The 21,656-nt window shown below is 33.7% G+C and overlaps 1 protein-coding gene across 8 annotated transcripts in view; it reads left to right on the top strand.

Annotated features, from left to right (window-relative positions):
* LOC123706345 (long-chain-fatty-acid--CoA ligase 4) overlaps positions 1-21,656 on the top strand; it is a 562,712-nt gene that overhangs the window by 529,791 nt on the left and 11,265 nt on the right. For all 8 annotated transcript variants that reach the window (XM_045655567.1, XM_045655566.1, XM_045655563.1 and 5 more), the window contains one exon: positions 7,453-7,491. In XM_045655567.1, the coding sequence (XP_045511523.1) occupies positions 7,469-7,491 (23 nt within the window). In that variant the 5' untranslated portion in view covers positions 7,453-7,468. The remainder of the gene's footprint in view (positions 1-7,452; positions 7,492-21,656) is intronic.

Here is a 21,656-nt window from a genome sequence, read left to right as displayed (position 1 = left end):
AAGAACCACGGGTTCGATTTGAAAAATGATTTCACTGTTAGACAGTCCATTTATCGAGGAAGGCTTTAGGATGTATTATAATATATCATTATAAAGACAAATAGGAGCGGAGCAATGCAAGTTAAACCGCGGTGCACAGTTTGTGTTCGCAGATTCAAAAGTGTTTTTGTAAAGGAAGTCTAAATGAATATGAGTTTGTAACGTTGCAGTTGGGCAATTGAACGCGTAAATTATCTTTGGTTCACATGTGAACACTGAACATATGCCTGGACCTGTGCCAATTGTGCGTTGGATATTCGTTGTTATAATGAGGGTCATATTTGAAAAAAACGTTGAATTTCGTCACGTAAATATTTTAAGTATTAGTATTAGTATCTATTCATATGTCATCATAAGCATGGCATATTTGCGCATTGTGTAAACGTAATTTCTTATTTTCTATTCAATTAACAATTCTCTGTAGTCCCTCCAGCAGTTTTATACCACCCGTCGTATGTCAGAGAGGATTAGAACAATACTGGATTAATAACTATGTCTGAAACTATTCATAAATGATATATCTATCCTTTTTTATACGTATTAAACATTAATTATACCAAATCGCGAGACCTTGCATCATAAGAACTAGAAAACAATCATATTATAGGTACTTAATTTTTTATTGTTCCTAAATATTTATTACTTCAATAGAAGAAGGCCTATGTTTAATACTTAGTCATTTAATATTTACATTATAAAAGTATGATTTTTTATTAATTAATTAACCTTACCTTAATAGCAAATAATAATTATGAAACCTTTGGTTTCAACGATAAGAAACGACTTATGTATGTTTTTAGGTACAATTTGTATCATACCTAGTTTATAATTAGTAACTACCCAGGTAGGTAGTTAAAGTAAAACGAGTCCATGTCACAAAAGTATTGTTTATGAACAATTATTTTTATTGTAATCAATAAATAGATGAAATTGAGTTGAAAATAAAAACTACTAAAGCATAATATTCACTGCCCCAATTTCAAAATCTCAATCAGCAATAACAATACAGATCTATGTAAAGATCACTGAAAAAATCGCGATAATAGACCCTCCATATTGCTCTCACCTCAATGCAATCATTTGCAACCTTGTCCAAAGTGCATGTTCCAGTAACTGTTGGACAAAGAATTCGCAACAACATCTGTAACAAAGGAAATCAAACAAATTGCTGGTGCAAAGTCCGTGTTTTCATTGCGATTGTGATGTATCGTAATTCGTATCGTGAGTAGGTTAGCAATGGTTTAGTGAGAATTTGAATATTAAGTAACTTTAAGTATGTACACTTTTTTATGCCTTTTATTTAGTAGTAGAGCCAGTCGTCTTATCTCCGAGTGGTATAACCCGTTGGTATAACCGCAATGAAAACATAAAACAATGTAGGCTATATAACTTGCAAAGGATAAATTTTTAAGTAGTTTTTGAATGAATGAATCAAAAAATTTGCAATAAAAAATTATTTCCGTCTTTTTATTATAATTGTACTTAACGTTGGGCCTCGCCTTATCTCACTAATAAGGTTATGTTTGTAGCCTGTTTATCCATTTTAACTTCAAAATATATTCTTACTGAATAAAGTTTTTGGTGAAATCTGAAATAGGACGATAGTTCTTAATTTTGGCTCTTTTTGATCTCATCTGTATTTAAGAGAATTGTTATAAAAATCAGATGCTCAGCTTCATTGACACGTAATATATTTCCATAACAAGATGAAACAAACATCTGCCAACATACGGGTTTTTTTTTATATATAGAAGTTTTTTCTTATAATTTAACCAACACCTAACATAAAATGAATTAAGATACTCATTCCCACATCCACACAAAGCTTATCCACCCTAGTTACTACGAGTCACCCGTGCCTGCGCCCGCGCAGCGGCAATTGTCTTCTTGGACTTTGCACAGCATTGTGCCGCATCGTATTCGTAAACTGCTCAATGGAATTTATTATACCGGTAATTGTTAAACGAGATGCTGCTAATTATAATTAATGGTACATTCGTCCGGGATGGCGGGTGAATTTACGACGTTCGTTTCGTATTGGTGTTATGTTTATTGGTGTTTTTATAAAGGCTCTTATACACATATGTATTAAGGAAAGGACAAATTATAAATACTTATAAGTACGTATTTTCATATGCATTTTTTACATAATATAATGTGATGAATTATTAGGATCGTAATTTATGTATAATTTCCAAAAATTAAATTTTGATTAATAATTATAAAAAGCGATGATTTGATGATGATTCTTCTTTGAAATATACGTTGATTAATTATAAATATTACCTCTATAGATATTTTATTAATATGTTTATTGAAAACATATTAAATAGGTCAAATGTAACTTACTATTTAGTACCTACTTACGTAAAAATACGATTTAAAAATTGCTGCGAGTTATTATTTCAAAAGTTTAAGAATTAAAGAGAAAACAAGTTATGGAAACCGGAATGAACAAACATTACTTGTATTTAACTCGACTTTACGAAGCGTACGACATGAAAATACTTTTTACAAACCTTGGCCTATATTTGACTCTATATCCTACTAATATTATAAATGCGAAAGTTTGTATGGATGTTTGTTACTCTTTCACGTAAAAACTAATGAACCGATTACAATGAAATTTAGCACACATATAGATAATAGAGGGTAACTTGGATTAACACATAGGATAGTTTTTATCCCGGAAATCCCACGGGAACGGGAACTATGCGGGTTTTCCTTTGCAAACGCGGGCGAAACCGCGGGCGGAAATCTAGTTTTATAATGAACGTTGGGGTGCTGAACTCAAAAATTAAATGTTATTTGAAAATATAAATTTAAAAACTTGAGAATATTATATAATAATAATGTTAGCAAGTTTTTTGCTGATTTAAGTTTGTGTTGATGAAAGTTTAATTGATCTTGAAACTTTTTTTTTTATCTTTGTTTATTTAGGGATTTTTGTCCAAAAGGACGGTGACAGTCCCTTCGTACTTTGTACAAATATTAAACACTTAACAATCTATATTATACTTGAAAGTTAAAGTTGAATAGCATTCTAGCTTCATGGAATAAGCATAGACAATTTTTTTTGTGTTGCGATTTGTATTTTTTTATAATTATTATAGTTATATCTTTATATAGATGGTTTCTACTGGAAATACTAACCTATTTTTTTATTGAACATAAGTTCTCTTTATTTAGATATTTTTAAGTAGATATTGCAGTACTTTGGTCAACATAAAATATAATATAATTAAGCATTGTCTTGTTTATTTTCATATTTACGAATGCATGGTTTTGTTTTCATAATAATATTCACGAGTTAAATGCTACTACAGCTTCCAACATTCAAAGAGTAAATGAAATTTTTGTGATCTTGGTCGCGCGGTTTTTCTATTTTCTTGCTATTGTTAACTTTTGTGTTGGCTTCGCTCCAGTCGTGTTTATAAACTGTTTGTCGTACTGTTGAATAATAAATAACTGTGGGAAAATGCATTTGTAGTATTGATATGGGGCCAAGGTTCAGTGTGTTATGGATGAGTAGATACACTTGAGATATTCGGTTTCGGGAGTGTCTGAAAATAGGGTAATGGGGTAGGTTATTACTTACAGTTATTTTAAATATAAACAATCAAATTTGTTTGAATTAAACGAAGCGACGGGAATAAAAATAAATAACTGACTAACTGATTAAAAACATTCACACATATTATGAAAATGATTCAAGCATCGGTATTTTTTCTGAGAAATCCAAATCAGTGATTCGTCGTGCTAAACGGTATAATTTGTAAGTCGCAACTTTTTGCAGAATCGAAGGAATTAGATAGACTTAAATACTAAGAATAATTCGTTATAAATTTCTTTTAGGCGGTATTTTTGAATTTAGACATACATTCTGTACGATGAATTGGGGCTTGATATCAGCATTCGAATAGGTACTTTGAGACGTAACTAATTTATAGTGTCTCCCAAGGTCACGGTTTTTGCTCGCAAATAAGAATTACGAGTTATGAAATAAATGACTGTTGTAAATATTATTTCCTCATTAATTTTCCACATGACAAGACAACAGATCATTAGGTTATTTAATTGTTGTGTGTCATCATTTTCTTGCACGAGATTTTAAAAACATTCATATTTATACTGTTATTAAAATAAATATTAATATTCAATATTTCCATTTGCATTGTTTTTAACCGACTTCAAAAAAAAGGAGGAGGTTATCAATTCGGCCGGTATATTTTTTTTTTTTTTTTTTTTTTTATGTATGTACACCGATTACTCCGAGGTTTCTGAACCGATTTACGTGATTCTTTTTTTGTTCGATGCGGGATGGTGTCGAATTGGTCCCATAAAAATTTTATTCGGCTAGGCGTAGTAGTTTTTATTTTATGAGCATTTTTGTCTGTACTCGATGACTTAATTTCAATGTAGCAAGTAACTTTGATTCACTTCCCGGTAACCGATTGAGCTGAAATTTTGTATACGAATGTAAATTGGATAGCGATGAAACATTATCATGACATGGAGCTGATCTGATGATGGAATCGGAAGGTGGCCATAGGAACTCAGTAATATATTGACTCAACTTTATTGAGTTTGGGCTCGTTTGATTCGTGTTGAAAAATACACTAAAAAGTATTAAATAAAAATAACTGCGTTAAAAACAACCGACTTCAAAAACGGAAAAGTAAGAAATAAAAAAGATTTGATATTATTAATTACTACATATTATTTTTATGTGCTATTTATTAAATAGGTTTGAAGTCGGTGCCAAACACTAAGCACTTAGTATTAAGCCCATGCACCGACATCAAACCTATTTAATAAATAGCACATAAAAATAATATGTAGTAATTAATAATATCAAATCTTTTTTATTTCTTACTTTTCCGTTTTTGAAGTCGGTTGTTTTTAACGCAGTTATTTTTTTGCTCATTAGTATTTGGCTACATGACTTCTCGAACATATGCTGTCAATAATATTTCTGCAGGATTATCTAGTTTTCCGTCATAAAAATACAATATAACGTATGTTTTATTGCTGGGATGTTGTGGTTTTCCCTAAACAACTTGATTTTTACGTCATAGTTCATACTAACCTAGTTTTTTCTTTATATTTCGATTATAGAGGAATCTGTCCTTTGCCGTTTTGGTTGATAATTGTGGAAGGTCAGCGGGCTGTCGAGTGGGAACTTGGAATCTAATAATATCTAGGTTACATTGAGAATAGAACGCCTTGACTATAGATAGATTATGATTTATATGACGCTACGTTCGATTCTAACTTGATTTTATGGTACGTGTTATAGAATGAGTAGTAGACACAACATACAAATACGATTTAGAAAATGAGTAGGCAATATGCATTGGCACAAACTTGTGCATTGAAATTGTCTAATTAGAAAAATAAGAAAGAGTATGATACAAAATAAAGTTTATGTCGAACCCACATCGTTCGTAGGTATTTCAAACAAAGAAGTAGGTTTTTTCAGGATTTACTAAAGTGTATGTAACTAGGTATGTAAATTGTAAACTATCATGTAAGAGATGCTTCTCTGATTAAGAAGTGTAGTAAGAGCTCAAAAAGGGTACGAAAAGGTCAGGAAGCTTTCCTGAAATTTGCACTATATCCAAATACTATGTTGAACCGCTTCCTTGACAAAGTGGTTCACCCTTTGATGTAATACCTAGGTTACCGGTGGAGTCCAATAAATCTCAATCTGACAGGGCATAGGCAGGCTGAACAAATTTCAGATACCTCCTCGTCTAAAGGTCAAGGCTCAAGGGTTCCATTACTAGTAGTATGTGTGAGGGAGATAGATATTTATAGATATTTCCTATCAGATATTAACAAACAAGAGTCTTCGTAAGTCAGGAGTTCTGTCCTGTCCTGACTCAGGACACAGAATACAAATCAGTCGTATATGTTTATGAGGAAATTCCTTCCACCACGTTAGTAACTTGTACGTTTAGTAATCTGACTCGGATCTATACTTACACCACGATTCCGAAACTGCTCTTTACCATACTATGTATTGTTATACATAGTATACAGCTGTTGCTGTACTCTGTATAAGTATACCTATTAGGTACAAGCATACTGTCTCACGACTAAGTGAAGCATATTTATAATTAGCCAGTGGGCTCGCCAAGTCAACGACCGTGGGTTCAATCGCGTGTTTAATATTCCGTAGAATTACTTGATGTTCGTGGTTGGTGAGTAAGCTGGTAATAGTGTGATTTTTGAGGCTTATTGTCGGGGTTTATTTTGGAAGAATCGGAAAGTGTGCACATATGAAGAGTTGTATCTCATAATATATTATGTCATCCAGATTTCACGTTTGTGAACGGAAATTATAGGTGAATTATGTATTGTTTTTATATGATATTTCTCTTTCTCCTTATTATATTATGTTAATACATAATATAACATAATATAACGTAGCCTTATTCGCACCTTTATAGTTTATTCCTCCCTATTTAACTATTTAAATTTGAACTTATGACGATGAACCTGACATTAAATTATGTAAATAATATTTTAAATACTTGACAGCCTTACAGATTAAAAATAAATCAACTTGTTATTAATTTCCTCAAAATATAATTAAACACTTGATTTATTCCGTTTTTCGCTATTTTTTGTACATGATTTTAATTTTCTTTGTCACAGCATTACTCATTCTATACATATACAGTAATTGATAACAACATCTCGTTTATCTAAACATTGCAGTAGTATCAAAGATTACTAAATATTAGTGCTGATTTACACAGGGTCAGTAACTGAGGCAAATCAGTGCTGACCCGAAAAAAAACCCTGTGTAAACAGATTTGAAGTCAGTACAGAGTCTTGAAGTCAATGTAAACAGTTAAAGTCAGCCACGGCGCCGAATTTCGGCGCCGCGACTGACTTGTCTACTGACCCTGTGTAAATCAGCACTTACTTATGTTACTACGTTAGTATTGGAGTGCGTTGTCCTCGCAAATAATCGAAATCGTGCAACCGTACAAAAGATCGGTATCAACGACTGATAACAGTTTGGTTTGTAAATGCACGTGATTTATGTGTGTTTACTTATTTTATTTGGCTTTACGGTTTAGGTGGTTCGATGGTCGGATGATGTGTTCGCGGAATGTGATACAAGTTTTGTGTATTTGTTTTTTATTGCATCACTTGAAAATGAATTAGTACCGTTGATACGGGAGTTTAACATGACGTGGTCGTTTTAAATATCACAATGAATCGGCTCGGTCGGTATACTCCGAAAAATCTGCTACTTTTAATTATGATTACACTCGACTTTGTTTATGCATGTAAACACTTTTTTATACATATATAAATATGTGACACTGCTACCTGTTTAATTATGATACATATTAGAATGACACTGTATAATAACATATAATTTTCTTGTTTCAGATAAAAGACAACGGAAATGTTTATAGACGAGAATGAAACGTAAGTAATAATTACCACCATAATTACATTATATTTTACCGGCTATAGCTTAGAAACATTACTCACTTAGATAACCACGGGTTAAGAAACTAAAACAAAACAGTAAAACCAAGAATAGGTAAGTATATACTCTATCGCGACTAAAAAAAACTAAGAGGTAAAACTTCGTTAACCGATAAACACACATCATACTTATAACATAAAAAATAGTAAAATGACATACCTATAAATTGTAAAATGATTATTAATGTTCTGTACTAACATAGTAATTAAGAAATTACTAACAAGTGGACCTAGGATGTTCTGTTAATAAATGAATTTGAATTTGAACTGGTTACATTGAATACGAAACTCAAGAAATATCGAATGCTAATAAATAATTTTATTGAGTCATGTCCAGTCCATGTCCGTCATTAAATCTCTGACCTAGTTATATGTTTGTCATTAAAAGACGGTCTGATATTCAGCGTTCCCTTATTGATTATACAATACAAAGTTCAAAGAGCCAAATCTTGAAAACCCGTATCTTTCGCTCTTTATACCTACATAAAAAGAAACATTACCATCAGCATACTGATAGCTCAGTATTCAAGGGAGTAACGGCAATTAGAGCGAAATTTATGAAGCAATGCTTGCTTCCGCCCGCAGAATTGTAGATGTGACCCAGACAAATGGAATTGTAAAATATCTTAGACATAACTGCTACTGAATATCTAGATTTATACTTGTCTCTATAAGATATGCATATGAATAATATAATAATAACTTTTCACCCGCGTTGTCAAAATAAAACCCGCATAGTTTCGGGATAAAAACCATCCTTTGTCATTTCTCAGGTTCCAAACTAAATTTATACCAAATTTTATCGAAATTGGTCCAGTTACTGTCTCATCTATACTAATATTATAAAGCTGAAGAGTTTGTTTGTTTGAACGCGCTAATCTCGGGAACTACTGGTCCGATTTGAAAAATTCTTTCGGTGTTAGAAAGCTCATTTATTAAGGAAGGAGTATATATCATCACGCTACGGCCATAAGGAGTGGAGTCATGGGGTGAAACCGCGCGGAGCAGCTAGTTTATAATAATAGTAGGGATAGCACTCAGAGATTACGTGCATATGTCGTGGTCATATCGTAGATTTGATCATTTCATGATATGAGTGGCCATTTCACGAAATGGTCGCATATCGTGAAATGGCCAACATAGTTTGATCAGATCGTTAAATCGTCAACGTTTCACGATTTGGTCATCCACATTTGGCCAGATCGTATAAAATATAAAGAGTCCATAAAATATTAAAAAATTTCAGAATATATTCTAAAAACTTGTTTAATGTCATTTAAGTTGCCGGCAGCGGCCGGCGAATGCCAGAAGCGAATCGTTTTTGCAATAGAAAACAGTTAGGTTAGGTTAGGTTAGACTTTGATAAACAACGCACGAGCCGAGCGAGCAAAGCGAGCGTGCCGCGGCAGCGGCCGGCGAGTGCCAGAAGCGGATCGCTTTTTAAAAAACAAACAATTATAATAATATAGTAGTAAGTAGTTTCTTAAATTATTTTATTTAAGTCGCATTTTTTCTTAAATACATATAAGATATCCACATTTTCCATAGTACTCGTACCTCTTCGTCGTAAATTCTTTGCTATGACTTTCTTCATAATATTGTTATTAAACGAATTATGAAGTTTTTAACTGCGAATAATTTAATTTTCGCCAGCGGCCGCCATCTTATCACATAAACACAGAGCTTGCAGCGCCTCTACCAACGATTAATGTAACTATTTTACGATATGATCAAATAATTTTGATCATTTCATGAAAAAACCGTGCGTTAATTGGCCATATCGTGAAACGATTTCTTATCATTGATCTGCCCAAACCACATCATGATGTGGCCAAACTAAATTGGCCATTTCACGATATGCGACCATTTCGTGAAATGGCCACTCATATCATGAAATGATCAAATCTACGATATGACCACGACACATATACAACGCAACGGTGAAATAATCGCGAATCGCCTTTTATGTGTAGACATAATATGATTGTTTTATAACATATCAATGTTGATAAACATATCAATCGATAAAAATCACGATCATAGGGCAAAGTTTAAGTAGTTTGTAAATGTCTTAGCGTGATTTGATTACGTATAGGTAGTGTATATCCGACGGGCGCCAAAGAACGGGTATGGTTTTCGAATATATCTATATTGAAATTTCCTATATAGGTTATATTTGAGAAGGACATGTGATTATCTCTGTATTTAAAAATTTAAAGGGTAGATTTGGAGACAATTTATTATGTTATACTAAAAGTTTTAACAGAATCGGTAAATGGTAACAAACTTAAAGAATTGAAGGATGTTGCAATGAAAATTTTACACATCTTTTACGCAACTTTCATTTTTTTAATTCGTTGTTAATCTACCATAAAGGGCATACGGTCACGCTTATCTAAGTAGACGATACGCTATCCGATACCTTATCAATGTCTAAGGTATATATTATTAGTGATTAGTTATATTATCTGCTATTCGCTGTGTTCCCTTGAGTGTGTGCTTGTGTTTAGTGCTCGGTATTCAGTATGGGTGTCTATGATATAAAGAAGTAAGTGTTGGATTTTGTTATTTCAATCTAGGACTTTTTAGAAGCACTATAGAATCTTCATAAAAAAAAAACATAGAAATGATTTACTGTTCAGAAAGTAGATTCTATAGAGAAGCCTAGGAAATAGGAATACTAGTAAACAATGAATCTATAAAACGAAATAAGGTTTTAAGTTTGATTCGTATAAAAAATGGTCCCTTAGTTGTGAAAATGGTTGTAACTATATTTATTTGACAGATCCCGGATCCAAAATCACAATAACTTTATTAATCTCGATAAAGTTATTGGACAATTTCTGACTTCCCCTAGCTTATATTTGGAATTTCAAACAATGAAATGATGTTAAAATGAAGGTATATTTTCCTTACATTTCAGTTTATCCATTTAATTATTTAAACCGACGATTTGTACACTTCACAGCGAGCGAGGTCGGTCACAAATTACGTAAATGTAAGGGTCAATTTTATATTCAATGCACTCCTAAAGAATTTAACCTCTTTATAATATTGTGAACAATATATAAACATATAATAAATAGAATAAATTCCCCATCATACGTATTCTTATTTTGAGTAAAACTGATACACTGGTAACAAAGATTGGAATTATTTATACCAAGAAATATAGTAATTCTATAAATACGCCGTTTTATTATAACAAGAACTATTTCAAAACTTCGCAGTGAAAGTGCAATATAACAATGTATTGACATTACGCAAAAGGTCTAACTATAGTGTGAATGCATAATAACTACTCGAAGGAAATAGTGTTTACCGTTAGACTTAGTGCACTAGATAGATTTATAAATAAAGTTATAAATAAAATACTTTGAATCGTTCAATACTAAATAGATAAATACATTGAAAAACAGCACTTGTTTACTCAATAATAGATAATGTAACAAAACTATAAATACCTTTTCGTTTGAAATCCGATTGACGGAGATTAGGTATCTACACTTTGTAGATCAACTTGAATAGTAAAAGACAAATGGATTCCAGGGAGAAACTGTTGAAATACAAACACCAGAATTGCCTTGTTCATTTTAATCGTTCATCAATACTGCAGCAGAAAAAAAGGAGTTGTACCTCCATCGAAAATGGGAGTAATCTCAGCCGATGTTGCATTGATAGTGTGAAGCGAAAGCATTTCAACAAAATTCAGAGAATCCGTATCCACAGAATCAACTGCTCTCAATCAAGGAACAGTTAACAGCATTACAAGTGAGTCGCGGCGAAAGTTACCGGCGCGGTACGGACGCGCTTGACCGCGTGTGCCGCGTGACGCATCATTGCGCGGGCGCACTCGATAACAGCGACAGTCGTACCTGTTTGACGGGACCTTTACGGCTTATGCAATGTGTGCGTTTGTACTTTTTTTTAATGATAAAGTGGATTTTCAGTTAAATCGTAATTTAAGATCGTATGTAGGTATCAACAAATAGATGCACGTTCTTTTAAGATATCAATACTGCCTACCTGGTAATGGTTGTCCAGTGTGGAAAAATGACAGCAATGTCTGGAGCCTTTCTCATTCTGGAAACAATGCGGCTATAAAACATCATGGTAATGATAAAAACTAAGAGGAAATTGATGAAGTCTTTGTCATTAGCATTTCTATGTCAGTTATTATTAGGCATAATGTAAATAAGGTAAGGTACAATCTTGATCTAATATCATTTATCAATTCCAATACTGGCTTGCAAGTTGCAACTAATTGCTACAAACGAGACCATAAACGGTGCAATAAAACATGACACATGAAACATGACATATATAATTATCATAGCTACAGTTACTAATCGCCAGTAATCACGGGAAGGGAAAAATCAGCTCATATTACACAATACTGAAAGTATGTGAAATACTCGTAGATTGCCCAGTATTGGTCGTACCAAGTGCATCCATAAAACAGAGCAAAAATGAGGGTGCTTTTATCAACTGGCGCTAGTACAAAAAGAGGAAATAGCGCGGCACAAAGAAGCAAATTAATCAATACTTTTTGTATTCTATTTGGGTGTCTCCGTGGATCGATAAACAAAGCCTCTATATGAGCTGGCTTGAGCGCCCACGACATAAACAACAAAAACTGACAGTAGTTATCTTGAACGTAGTCTGGTTTTTACAGAGTTGATGCGAGATCAAAGTCCGCTCGCAGGTGAGTCCCCCTCAAGGTCAGCAATTAGAGTAATTGTTATTTCACATGATAGGCACTATGAGGGATTGCGAGATATGGGGACATTGGTTCGTGAGAAAGCGCATTGGTCCGTCGAAGAGTATTTTCAAAATAAGGGAATAGGGAACAATGAAGCTGTGTTGATAGAAGATTTGATGATCTATATATTTGGAATATACGTCAGTTATTATATCTATAATCTATCATCATCATCATCATCATCATCATCAGCCCATATACGTTCCCACTGCTGGGACACGGGCCTCCTATGAGGGTACAGGCCATAATCCACCACGCTGGCCAAGTGCGTGTTGGCGGATGACACATGTCGTCGAACTTTTTAATTCTTCGACATGTCGGTTTCCTCACGATGTTTTCCTTCACCGTTCGAGCAGTGGTGATGTTACAACATGCGCAGATAAATTGAAAAATCAATTTAATTCCTGCGCGCTCGCCTGGTCTCGAACCCCGGACTTATCGATTCGAAGTCCGAGGTCTCACCACTGAGCCACCACTGCTCTTTCGTGTATATATGTATACAGAACAAAGAATATGAATGCAATGTTGGGTAAATGCTGATGAATTTTCATTGACCATTTATTATGAACTAGCTACGCTCCGCGGTTTCACCCGCGTGGCTCCGATCCTGTTGATCTAAGCGTGATGATAATATATAGCTAGCTAGCTTTCCACCCGCGGCATCGCCCGCGCTTTCAAAGAAAACTCGCATAGTTCCCGTTCCCGTGGGATTTCCGGGATAAAACCTATCCTATGTCCTTTCTCGGGTATCAAAATATCTCCATACAAAATTTCATGCAAATTGGTTCAGTAGTTAAGGCGTGATTGAGTAACAGACAGACAGACAGACAGAGTTACTTTCGCATTTATAATATTAGTATGGATGTCAACTTCATCAATTTTGAATTAACCAAAGTTTTAAAATACTACAACACGTACGTGGCACAGGTCAAAGTGCCACCCTGAGTTGAAAGAACCATTAGCTTAGTAACTTACTACACACGTAAAATCCCAATGGTTGTGCAACCGTATTGAGAAGCCTCAACTGCCGTGTACCGGAAGTCTCAATGAGGCAGCACTGGATGCACACGGATCGATACCGGAGCGTGCCATAAATAGGATCGGTAGGTCAGTGTCGGATGCATCTGCTGGCGGCCGTGACCCGACGTAGAGAGGGGGAGGGGGAGGGGGGAAACAGAGCTGCCAACTTGGAGGCGTTAACGTCTGATAAAGAAGTGCAATCCTGAGGAATTTTTAATGAAGTTGAGTGTATAGGGGCGTCGCGTGGTTACTTTTATGGGAATATTAATGTTGTTGGCACCACTGATGAGGTAGAAATCGAATCATTTGCATATGAAGTAAAATGGTAATATTATAGCACGAAGATAAAAGATAATTAAAATAAATGGCTATTGACAACCCTAGTACGCATGCGTATTGCGTGAGAATCATTCATGAACACCTTATTAAGCTTTGGCTGATAACAGCTCCTATCAATTGCTGCATTTAATATGGGATGTATAGGATTAGTTAATGCGTGTTTTTTGCGGATGTGGTTTATAAGCCTATTACATGACAAAATGTAATGACTGAAAGTTGAATAAAATTTACAATGAGTACTCAAAACGTATCGTAATACAGAATATTAAGGCTCTATGATAATTTAAAATTTGACCTTCATAGTTCTTAGATACTTTACTGTTTATTATATATTTATTATACTTTTATTTAACTAATGTGATGAAATGTAATGAATTTTATGTGATTGAATGTAATGTAGGTATTTATTGACTTAACTGTATTTTATGTGATTTATTGTATTGTAGCTATATTGATGTGATATTTATTTGTATTATGATTTGGATTCAATTTATTTTATGACTTGTATTTAAAAAAATATTTCACTTGATCTGTGAATTGTTGAAATAATGTAATTTTTAATATTTTTTTTTAACCTCAATTGTGCTGTGTACATACAATTAGGCTGGCATTTTACCGCAACATGATTGTGATTAAATTTGTGTATAATAAGTCAAAATTGTCAGCTGTGGTGTGTACCTATTTAAATAAATAAAATAAATAAATAAATAAAGAATATGTATTGAAATATCTTCATATTTCAGTACATAGCTATACATATTATTGTAGTATTTTATTCATCAAAAATATTCTTGGTCGGAATTCAGAAGAGATGATTTTATGACCTACATCTGGCTCAACGAACGAAAAAGAAATGGTACGAAATAATAATACAGTAGATATCAAAAGATATAGAATTTTCTTTATAAACTTTTCCGTTTCATTACACATTCGACGCCGCAAGAAATTTCTAAATCCACAGCTAATAATATCGTAGCCATATTTACGAGAGGTTTTTCACCTCAGTAAACAGTTCATATTACAAAATTCTCTGCAAAGAAAGAATGATAGAAAGTATATACAGTTATATCCACATAAAATGATAAATAAGGCGAAAACTAAAAGAAAAATAACAACTAAATGACAATAATCCGTAGTTACGAATTATGATTTATTTGGGCATAATCAAAGTTTAACATAATATGTACCGTTCGTTGAGTGGACTTTAAGTTTAACTTAAACTCATGTAAGTTCGAGTGCCAATTGCGCACTTTAAAACATTGTGAATGGTCAAAAATACGGTATGTAAGATTTTATAGCACCGGTTCTTTAATTTGAACTCTGAAGTTTTATATTAAAATGTAACTTTTATATAGTAGACAGGTTACATAATACTTTAAAGATATTAATATTGCATTTTGTATCAAGTATGGATCGATCTAGCTTAATCGACGTAGCATGACACAAATCTACTGAATAACTACCATTAAAGTGCATTTAGAACAAACGAACATGTGAACATGAACAACAACACGAGCAAGAGTATTATTTCGTGATCTTTTAGTGTAGACGAAAACTCGTATTCAGTATTGTTCAGTATTAGAACGTTGCATAGAATCTTTTCGAAGGCACCAAGAATAACGACAACGCATGTTTACACTACAAGCATTTGACAGTGGGGTTAGAATGAGCGTTCGCTCTTTTGATGTAAATACGAAGATGTAACAAATTGTCTTATCCGAAGATAAAGCAAATAAATAGATTCTGATACATATCAAAATAAGGTATTTTCCTTAGAGTATTTCCACTCAAGATTTATCGATTATGGATGATATTGTAATCCTTATTTTAATTACATTATCTTATCGAATGTTTATTTCTAGATCAATCTAATTTTGACATAAATGGTGCGAGTTACGATGACACAAAATATATAATTAATTTTCTTTAGGTATTTGAGGAAATGCTCGATAAAAAAAATAATGGAATTTGCACCCTCGATAAAAGAGGACGAGTTCTTTTTTTTGAACTTTGGAACTTGGAAGTAATTTAGAATGGCGAAATTCATGTTATGTAACCGTAAAGATAACCTTCAAGTACTTTTTTTTATTCAATATTATGAAATACTAGCGGTCCGCCCCGGCTTCGCCCGTGGTACATATTAACGTTTTCTCTACATAAGAACCATCCTCGTACTTCAAGGAATATAATAAAAAAAGAATTATCGAAATCGGTTCAGCCGTTCTCGAGTTATGGAATTACAACGAAAAGTGGCATTGATTTTTATATATTAGATTTATTAATAAAAAAACTACTCAGTTCACAAAGATATTGTGATTTTGATTTATTAGAAACTGAAATGAACGAGTTAGTTACATATAAAAATACTAATAAAATACGAATGGGGTAAATTAATAGAGGACAGACGAGAACTTTGGGAAATTTCAAACATTTAGTCCTCGTGACCGTGGCCCCAGGCGGAAAACTAACTTTATAGTGTAATTAAGATTTACTATAGTTCGAGACCAGCTAGGCTATTCTGTAAAAAACACGCCCGAACTTGCATCTCACCTGAGTGAGTCGACTCACTTCACTTTCGAACGTTCGAGTTTTTGGTTTCGCATTCTGTAAACATCCGCTCGGCAGAGGCGAAGCGAAGTGAGTCTCACTTCGAAACTCACTTGCCGAGAAAGGGATCTTATAGATTTGGATTTATCGACATTGTTATTATCTTTAAAATGCGGCAATTTAACACATTTTGAAGACATAATAACACTTTAGTATTGTACCGTGGGTGGAATTAAACTAAAATTGCAATTTTACACTGATAAATTCTTTAAAATCAAAATAATTCTAGCGTCACTGAAAAAAAAAGGATGATTGTCTGTGGTTCGTTTGAAGTTTGTTTATTTTTCAAGTGGTTTTTTGTACCTAATTTTAAAGTGTTTCGTGTCGCATTCTTTCTAAAAGTTTTGTTGGAGTTTTAGTTAATGTTTGAGTTTGGCTTTATTAAGTTGTTGTGTAATTGGTGTTAAACGTGTTGCATAGATTATTTAAAGGAGAAAACTGCAAAAATAACAACTATGAAGTGAGTAATGTGATTCTTGTATTTAACTAAAATATTATCATATACCTACAACAAGCTTATTGAAATATTTAACTTAAAATCTTAAACATTGTAGCTCCTCGGAAAGGTCGTCTCATGACTCATCCCTCCCGTGCCCAAGTAGAGTATAAAACTTTATTGTCTTCCATCACTTGAGAAACTAGTTCTTCCGATAAACGGTAGCATTCAACAAAATTTTTATTTCGATTAATAATTTGCATTTCCCGAATGCTGGTACTTTGCCGGCGCCTTTCTATTATATCCACAGCATTAGCTTCTCGTATTATAGCACTTAATATAAAATAATAGTAAAAAAATATATAAAATTTGTATCAAATTTGTTCCACAACCGCTAACTCACTCACGAACTCGGCAACTAATAGGCGAGTGAATTGCTGACAGGTGAATTCGTATTTGTAAACACTCGAACTCGACGTTCGAGGTGTAAAATTACCTTACAGAATGCCGAATTCATACTATAAACGTCAAAAGTACTCACTTAGCACAGTTCGCCTCGTCGCCGCTCTCGACGATGTGGCGCCACTAGTACTGTCGAGTTTTACAGAATACGAAATCGAAAACTCACCGCGGATTCCGCGTTCGAGTTTTTATAATAACCTTACAGAATAGCACTGCAGGCGGGCGTGCAGGAAATAAATTGGTTTTTCAACTTACCTGCGCACGTTGATAACATCATATCACCACTGCTCAAACGGTGAAGGAAAACATCATGAGGAAACTGACATGTCGAAGAATCAAAAGTTCGACGTCATGTCACGTTCACGTCACGTCATCCACAAACCCGCACTCGGCCAGCTGGCCAGGTGGCCTGTATCCCAGGCCCGTGTCCCAGCAGTGGGAACGTATATATGGGCCGATGATGATGATCATGATACTAAATAGTTAATTAAATACCTTTATAAAAAACCAGAATTTAGATCCAAGATGAAATAGTTGTTTACAAACCTCTAGATTAAACTATAAATAATGGCTTTTATATCTTTGTTAAGAAGAAAAATGCAATTCAACTGAAATTATTCATGCCTCCATTACAACGCAAAATGAAGCAGATGGCGATAAACAAATTTAAACCTTAATGAATGCTAAGTCACGTGTTTAAAATGGAGCACCTACAGCTAAAGCAGTTAAAACAACGTCGCAGGCGATCGCTTGTGAAACCAGGCCAAGTGTGCTATGCTGATAACAGTATCCGTGGATAAGCTGATCCTGCGGTGCCACTCGCATCGTACTTGCGTCTAAAACTATGTGCTAATGAAGACCATATCTATAATTGTATAAAAAATTTATAAGGCTCTGATCAGCTGATTTTGCGTGACAGAGCAACAAATATACTTCTACCCATTCCAAAAAACTTTCGCACTTGTAATATGTGTTGTGCCGCGCGGTTTCATCCACATTTTTATAGATCATGACGTGTTATTCTGCTATAAAGCTATATCACTGCCAAGTACAATCAAAATTCGTTTAGTGGTCGTCACGGGAAAGAGTACCTAATATATTATATATCCTATTCCTATCCTATCCATACATTCTTACACTTCGCATTCACAAAATATAATATTATGTAGTATAAACGCGAAAGTTAATAGTAAGTAGTTATCTTATAAATAGGATTAATAGTATAGGATTATGAGTAGGTGGCCAAGCGTGATTGCAGGATATGTATAATGCCGCCCGACGACCCGGATAGAGTGGCCCATAGCTTCCTCTCGCCTGCTTGTGATGACGTCAACGTTTTGTTACGTGAAGATTAGAGGTTTCTTTAATTTTCACCCGTGTGGAGAATTGTGATAGTAAAGATGGAAAAATAACATGTATTGGTCAGGATTGTTTTATAATAATAATTTATAGGCTTTTCGAATGTATATTAATAAAACCTATTGTTTACAAAATTTGATGTTTCTCTTCACAAAAAAAAATTATTTTAGCGAATTATATATAGAAAAACCTCAACCAGCTTTGGATGTATTGCGCGGAAGAGCAACGTACTCATTGTAAATGTAGGAGTAGTCATATATTTTGTTGATTTATTACCTCCTTAAGTAATAAATTATCGTCGAAATATTTCTTAAGTAAGTACTTACATATATTTTTATATTACGTATTAGCCATGATCATAATTCAAGTTTGCAATAAAAACATATTTAAAGGAAGATTGGATATTATCTCAATAAATAATAACAATTATAAAAGCACAGCGTACAAAACAGCAGAACAATTTCTTAAATTTAATACGAAATTATTCTGTTTTCCTTTAAAGTATTTTCGCTTCTAATTGATCGTGTTTATTCCAGTGATAGCTGTAAACTGGGATATAAATAAACAGATTACTCGAAGAACACAATACGAAATTGTTATTCATCATTCTTTACAATATTATATTTCATTATAAAAGATATTGTTTGTTCCAAAATAATCAAATGAAAACACGTCTGAAAAGGCTATTATCCAAAACACAGACGTGTTCCTTAACAATGACACCATTAGCAGGACGCGCTTGTAAATATACACGTGCCTATGAAAATAGATTCTTTAGAGACTTGCGTTAGCCCCGACTTTGTCTGGTATATGTGGAAGATGAAAATCTATGGAAAGTTGTCGCGTAAGAACCACAGAACAGTTCTTAACATCATTATTGTTATATTTGTGCATAATATTATGTAAAATCTAAATGAAATATTTACAAAATTTTAATTCGAGTTCAGCTGCACGTATTTTAAAACAATGATACCATAATAATACCTGTTTGTTCCAGTTTCCTCATCAAAATATTTCTTGTCTTAACTGTTTCCGAGAATTCCGGATACAAAAACAAAGAGCCAGAGACAAATATTTTTATTTTATTATATTACAAATCTGTTATTTTAATAAGACAATACACACACGATTCATATGTGTTTTGAAAATTGATCTGGTTGTAATGAACTTTGTTATCTCGATCATAAACTCCATAAATATCATGAAGTATATTAACAACGTTAATGTGATTTAGAAACAAAAATAACAGCATGTGAAACCATATAGATTAGTTGATCAAACTGATTACACGAGCTTAAAAGGTAATTCACCAACTTAATTCGAAAAAGTCGATAAAGCCTTAGGCTGGTTGCAGAGCTTGACCGACCGTCAGTGCGTACCGACGGTCCTGACGATACGCATCAACAATTGTATGACTTTACACTAATGCGCATGACAATACGCGTGCGTATGGTCGGTCTAGCTATGAACGGTTTTATGAATTTCCATACATATGACAAGCGCGACTAATACATATGACCAGCCTTAGGCTGGTTGCAGAGCTTGACCGCTTGACTGCTAGGGCCGACCATCAGTGCGTACGTCAGTCGCGCTTGTCATATGTATGGAAATTCATAAAACCGTTCATAGCTAGACCGACCATACGCACGCGTATTGTCATGCGCATTAGTGTCATAGTCATACAATTGTTGATGCGTATCGTCGGGACCGACGCGGACGGTACGCACTGACGGTCGGTCAAGCTCTGCAACCAGCCTTAACAAGTTTGACGTTATAATAATGTTGATAGTAAAATGCTGATTTAAACCCACATCTCACTGAGATAATTGACATCTGCAAAGTGCAACGTATGCCTTTTATGTTTCCGCCATTTTTTAATTCAATGAAACATCCAGATTTTCGGTGCAAACACCGAAGTCATCAAGTAATTTGCCGTTTTTGGCATTTAGCCCGTTATGGCCTTGCGCAGTACTCTGTTGACTTGGCAGGTTGATATTTATAACCTTCAATTTCCATGTAATATCTCTCCATACATAAACTTCAGAATAATTTACTTTACTAATATTATTAAGCTGAAGAGTTTTGTTTGTTAGTTTGTTTGCTTCAACTTGCTAATCTCAGGAACAGAAAAATTATTACACTGTTAAATAGTTCATTTATGAAGGAAGACAGGCTATAATAGCATCACTTTTTGAGGGTGAAACCGCGGGGCACGGCTAGTAAAGTCTAATCTGCCGTACAAATTTTCTTTCTAGTTATTTGTCGAAATTGATATTACTGTACGCTTTCATTAGTGACGAATCGTTACATAAATGTAAATATTTTATCGGAAACACGAAAATAAACATGTAAATGCAAACCAATCGATCGGAAATCATTGAATAATTTTATATGACAAATTGTCGCTTAAATATTCATTACACATTTACGAAGTCAGTGTCCAATTATGTGATATGTATTAACATAATATCTGTGCCTACTGTATATATTGTGATTTGTGTAAGTTTATTATTTTCCGCTCGAAACTACGGGCAAAAGGAAGTATTTTTATAGCGTAAGTTTGATTCTGGTACAAAAGCTACTTTTATGCCAAGTATCATCAAAAACCGTTCAGTGGTTTTCGCGTTTAAGAGTAAAAACATCCACAAACTTAAAAACGTTTATCAGTAGGATAGTAGGATGTTTCTTATTTGTAACTTCCGATGTATTATCTTCCTTGACGTTTAAGCCAAATTTTAGCATACATGAGGTCTTCCTTGTGGCCATGAATACCAAGTTGACTGGTCTCAAGATCGTCGGTCAAGGTCCTTCGAGTATGTCTTGGTTCACTGACGACTTTTTTTGTTTGTAATCTTTGACTTTTGCACTTTTGTTGTAAGTACTTTGTTGTTTTGGTTGCTTTGTTATCTTCTTTGATAATTACCAATCCAAATTAATAATGATTTCGTTCCGATTCTGTCCTTGGTAGGTTATTTTTTATGCTACGGACTGACTTTATATAAAGATAGATCAAACTATAACGTCTGCAAACAATTGTATCAACAACTCCTCCTTTTAGTGATATTAGATTATGTTTCTTGAAATGTACTATCACTAAATAATGTAACTAAATAAACA

Source organism: Colias croceus, chromosome 3 (assembly GCF_905220415.1).
Source record: "Colias croceus chromosome 3, ilColCroc2.1".
NCBI lineage: Eukaryota > Metazoa > Arthropoda > Insecta > Lepidoptera > Pieridae > Colias > Colias croceus.
The sequence above is the reverse complement of the archived record's forward strand: the minus strand, read 5'-3'. Positions and strand labels throughout refer to the sequence as shown.